At 48.3% G+C, this 5,278-nt stretch overlaps 1 protein-coding gene across 2 annotated transcripts in view; it reads right to left on the bottom strand.

Moving 5' to 3' along the window:
• The window catches only part of Eno4 (enolase 4), a 24,746-nt gene that overhangs the window by 10,196 nt on the left and 9,272 nt on the right, over positions 1-5,278 (bottom strand). For both annotated transcript variants that reach the window (XM_021220152.2, XM_021220161.2), the window contains exons 4-8: positions 4,706-4,848; positions 3,511-3,680; positions 3,283-3,414; positions 1,584-1,637; positions 588-644 (exon numbers count right to left, since the gene is read on the bottom strand). In XM_021220152.2, the coding sequence (XP_021075811.1) occupies positions 588-644; positions 1,584-1,637; positions 3,283-3,414; positions 3,511-3,680; positions 4,706-4,848 (556 nt within the window). The remainder of the gene's footprint in view (positions 1-587; positions 645-1,583; positions 1,638-3,282; positions 3,415-3,510; positions 3,681-4,705; positions 4,849-5,278) is intronic.

Here is a 5,278-nt window from a genome sequence, read left to right as displayed (position 1 = left end):
TGTCCTGGAACTCACTCTGTAGACCAGGCTGGCCTCCAACTCAGAAATCCACCTGCCTCTGCCTCCCAAGTGCTGGGATTAAAGGCATGTGCCACCACCGCCTGGCCCATTTTGACACTTTTTAAATTAGTGCAGTGAGATAACTTGGTGGGTAAGACACACTCTGCCTAGCCTGGCACCTGAGTGCCACGTGGTGGGGGTGGGGAGGCCAGACTCCTCTGAGCTGTTCTCTGACCTCTGTGAGTGTGAGCATTGCCTTTTCTTTCTTCTTCTGTTAGTGATACAACGAATATCTAGACTGCCCTATGTAGGTCTGTTATTTATAAAGATGGTCTCTTGCCCATGTGTTTCACCTATAGGGTAGCATCCAGTCCTGCTGCTCCTAAAGGCTGCCTGTGCTCTTAAGATCTCAGCTGGCTGACAGTGGCTCCAGGAAACCTGCAGCCAGGAAGAGGGAGACTGAGGCCTCCATGTTAGACTGAGCTCTATGTTAGCACTCTTGGAACCAATTCTTTCTCATTGACTTAGACCTGGTCTTGGAAGCACCGTACTGAGGAGGAGAAAGGGCCCGCTCAGCACCTGCTCACCTGAGCTCTTTTGCCCCCATTATGCCCTTTTTTGGTCTCTTGTTTTGGAGGTGGAAGCTATGGGAAGAGAAGATAAAGAAACATGTTACTTGGTACTTTCAGACATCCCTGAACATGAGCAGAGCAGTGGGCAGTGGCTGGCTATTCTTAGGGGACGTCTTTTACATTATGAACTCCACTCCCGTTCACATGTGTACCAAGTTGGCCAAAGATACACACATGGAGATCATTCCATTAACGCCCTTCTTAAAGTCCTCAACTATTTCTCAAACTCAAATGCATCTCTAGTTCATCCTCTCCCTCTGCCTTCTCACTCACCTACACATTCATGCTACCAAAGCATACACAGGCCACATTAGGAACCCTTAGTGTGTGCACATACTCCTTGTGTGCACACACTCCTTTTGGGCAGGCAGAGACCAAATCCTCTCTTGACCGCTTGCCAGTGTGGGATTTGCTTTCACAGGCCCAATATTCTCAGAGCAAAATCAAGGTAGATTTGATCTTTGGCAAGAGCCAAATGTCATGAAATAATTTGCAAATCCTAATGGATGATCTTAGCAAAGAGCTAGTTGTCTCAGAGAATAGAATGGGGCTGTTCAGTATCCTCAGAAGGCAGATCCGCTGTCAGTGAGCAGCGTGTGCACTTGGATCACAGGAAGCTTCCGCTGTCAGTGTGACACAAACCCAGAGTCGCCTAAGAGGAACCCTCAACTGAAGAACTGCCCAGGTTAGACCAAGCCGGTAAGCGGTATCCACATGGCTTCGGTTTCAGGGTCCCATTTGAGTTCTTGCCCCCCCCCCCAAGCTGCTTTCCTGGTCCTGGTGACGGTCACAGTAGCAAGAGAGCAGACTGGGACTGACTTGGTTTGCCTGGGAAACCCAAAACAAACAAATATGCTTTCCATAGTGACAATTGCAATACTAATTGGACTCCATACTGGACTGCAAGCTGGATTTGAGTGTCAGCAATCGCCACAGCCTCCCTTTACTCACTGTCTCCATCTCTCTGTTGACTTGTTTCTGAATTTCCAGAAGCAACTCGATACTCTGTAAGCAGAACAGCCAGGGTGTACAAATGTACAATTTTAGGTTTCAAATATGAAAGCCATACCCTGATGACCATGTTTCCTGGGACTGCTCATGGACTCTCTATGGAGGACTGCCAGTCTACATAAATAAGACAGATGTTAATCTTGCCCCCCCCCCTTGTTGGGCTAAGTGTGAGTGACGGGCGGTGCCATGGTATCTTCATTGTGAAAACTGACTAAATAGTCTATCATAGTCTCTAGGCCAAGCTGGACAACGTTGGTGCAATGCATGGCACAGGTCACCAAGGAGGCCTGGCTAAGTTAGTTTGAATCCACAGTTAAGGAGTAGAGCACAGTGGGGGGGGGGGTGTAAGGCTGGAGAGAAGGTTCATCTGGAAGGCACTTGTCTTTCCCAGGGGACATGGGTTCAGTTCCCAGCATCCACATGGCGGCTAACAATTGTCAATAACTCCAGTTCCAGAGAATCCAACACTCTCTTCTGGCCTCCTCAGGCACTGTAAACACAGGGTGCAAATGTGCACTCGGGCACACACACACGCACACACACACACACACACACACACACACACACACACGCAGACAAAACAGCCATACGCATAAAATGGAAAGGAGGAAGAGGAGGCTTGCTGTGATGGTGAGGGCTGCACAGGGGGAGGGTGATGAGGGGGTGGGGGGTGGGGTCAGGCAGAGCATTCTGGGGCCTTTCTCGGCACAGGAGATAGGGACTCGGGATCCTACCTGATCCTGACTGTGTGTAGTCTGACAGAATCTGACAGCTGGTATGTCGTATATAAACTCTAGTCACAGCCGGGCAGTGGTGGCGCACGCCTTTAATCCCAGCACTTGGGAGGCAGAGGCAGGCGGATTTCTGAGTTGGAGGCCAGCCTGGTCTACAGAGTAAGTTCCAGGTCAGCCAGGGCTACACAGAGAAACCCTGTTTCCAAACAAACAAACAAAACTAAAAACTAAAACCCTCTAGTGACGTGAAATTTGTAAAGTGTGAGGTAATAATTTTTGTTTAAAAAGGGCTCTTCTTCACAGAGAAAGCAAGGGAAGCTTTTATCAGACTTAGCCCCACTAACTTGGGAAAATTTCAGTCTTTGCAGGGGGCAGTGGGAGAGTCTCCTCTGCTTTCTCTGAGAGCATTCACACCGTGTGAGCCACCATCGTGTGAACCTTACATTCACACCGTGTGAACCTTACGCAGTTATTTCTAGGCAGGGCAGTGTAAGACAGCACCACCCCTGAGAACTGAAGCCTTGGCACAGGATGCATTTACCCAAGGGTGCTGGGCCGCCTGCTGGCCGGGAGCTCTTCCTAACACAGCAGGTGCTGGGAAGCAGGTGTCTGCTCGCTACTGCCCAGAAGTAAGTGAAGGTCCTCCTGGTGGTACCTCAGATGGTGGCTTTTCCACACAAACAAGACCTTGCTCCTGGGAATCACAAACATGAACCAAGGCTGCCTAACCAGACCTCCAAGAGGGTCTGTTTCCTTTGGTTGTGTCGTTGCTTTCTTCCTACGTATTTGAGTTCCTAAAATACCAGTTAATTCACTTTCCCTTGATCTACTCTAAAATCTATCAGTGATGGAGGAGGGGGTAGGGGGGCCAAATAGGAAAATTGTCTTAGCCATTATCAAGGTACTTGTTTGGTTGTTAATCCAGGACTGGGAATACAAATCACTTCTTTCATTAAATGTAGCTTCCCAGGTGACGACTTCCCACAGCTCAGTACAGATCCCATTAGCAAAGGCATAGAGAATGTTGAAGGCTGCTCCTGAAAGGCGGGGAGAGTGAGGGCACATGAGAACTGCAGCTCCTGGTACTTCCGTGTTCCTGGACCCATGCCGTGCCGGGACTTAACATGACTGACCTGATCATGCTTCAGTGATGCAAGGGTTAAGTAGAGAGGATCACTGGCCAAGGTCGCGCTGGCTTTGGCCACTGCCAGGGACACAGCGCCTATGGCCATGCTGCCATGGAGGACTGGTTCAGGGGGCTCTGCGGGTAAAACAGGTTTCTCCAAAAGAGTATCCCTCCGTCCTAGAGAGGAGAGCGTAGAGAAATGATTCTTTTCTAGACATCTCACTGGGATAAAGCCACACTTTATTGCTGTACTCACAGAGGGTGAAAGCCAAGGCCGGGCCTTCTTAGCTCCCGGGATTTCCAGATTTGCTGACTTAGCAGTATTCTGTCATTCTTGGCCGTGGATTCTGCCTAATGATTTTTAGGCCACTCACCATAAACTTGGTCCACGATCGTGTGAGGTAGATACTGCTACTCCCACACTTGCTTGTAACTAAACTGGGATTTATTGTGGAGGCCACAACATATTGGTTGCCAAATATGTTACAGGAAGTAGATGCAAGCTTGCTTTAGAGTCTGAATTCCAAGCCCCGCCCTTTTACGTATCATCGTAGTAGTCTCCACTGAGAACCTCTCTTCATATGGATGCCTAACTTGCTGTCTTCCTCTCTAAACCCAGAGAGACCCATGCTGTGCAGCATGTTTGCCTATATCTCTATTCAAGCCCAAGCCGGACCGTCTACCTGGAATCCTCAGCTGTCCTCATCTGCCGGTTCTCAGGCAGCCTGTCTGTCCAAGAACAGAGTCCCTCCTGAGCCTCCAGTCTCCTGTTCTTTCCCACAGCTGTCCCGGGTCCTCAGTGGAGAGAAGATGCATCAGCACCCAGCCGGTGGTTAGTACCCAGCAAATCCCTGCCTCCACTGTAGTTTCTCTTCCCTTAAGACTCTTTACTGTGGGGCTTATTTTGATTGCTTCATGGAAACTTTCAAGGAGGTGCAAATTCCTGCCCTCCACGCTGCCCCCTCCTTTCTACCCCCCCCCCCCACTGCCACTGTTTAGGAAATTTTACTCAGCAAGTGCTCACCTATGAATTAGAGCACAATCCTTTTGTATCTCAAATAGCAATGGAGGTAGGAGTGGGATAACACCTTGTCACCTAGCACAGCAGCAAGGGAGGTGGGTGGAACCTGGCAGGGCACTGTCCACCCCTTCGTCCTCACACTGTTAATACCAAAGGTGCCAGGAGATGCCAAGCCACTCACCTGCCTTCTGCCCTTTCTTTTTGGAGGGGGGTGGGGGAGGTGGCGGCGGCATTACTGGTGGAGGTGCGGGGACCGGCTCCTCCTGGCTCTTTTCCAATTCTTTTCTCTCTTTATCTTCTTGTACTTTATGTTCAAAGAAGATCCTGAATGGCAAGAAATGTAAGTCTTTACAATGGGATGTCACGTTTTACTGCTGACCCTGAGGTAATGTTACAATAATATGATTTTTTTTTTTTTGCTAATGAGGAGCAAATTAGCTTTAATTTCCAAGGTTAATAAAATTAATGATGGTGTCAAAGCCATTTTTTCTTTTTCAAGAATCAAAATTCATTTTGCCTGGAAAGCAATGTTCTCTAGGTGTTCATCACTGAAATTAAGCTCTTTTTATACTTTCAAAATAAAACTTGAAGACATAATTTGATTAAGAGTGACTGACTTTTTCTTTTTATATAAATGACATCCTAGAATCCTTAGTGAATATAGGATTGTAAAGATGTATTTCCCTTTCCCCCTTATTCTCTCTCTCTCTCTCTCTCTCTCTCTCTCTCTCTCTCTCTCTCTCTCTCTCTCTCT

This window comes from Mus pahari, chromosome 1, assembly GCF_900095145.1.
Source record: "Mus pahari chromosome 1, PAHARI_EIJ_v1.1, whole genome shotgun sequence".
In the NCBI taxonomy this organism is placed as follows: Eukaryota; Metazoa; Chordata; class Mammalia; order Rodentia; family Muridae; genus Mus; species Mus pahari.
This window is presented reverse-complemented; position numbering and strand designations above follow the sequence as displayed.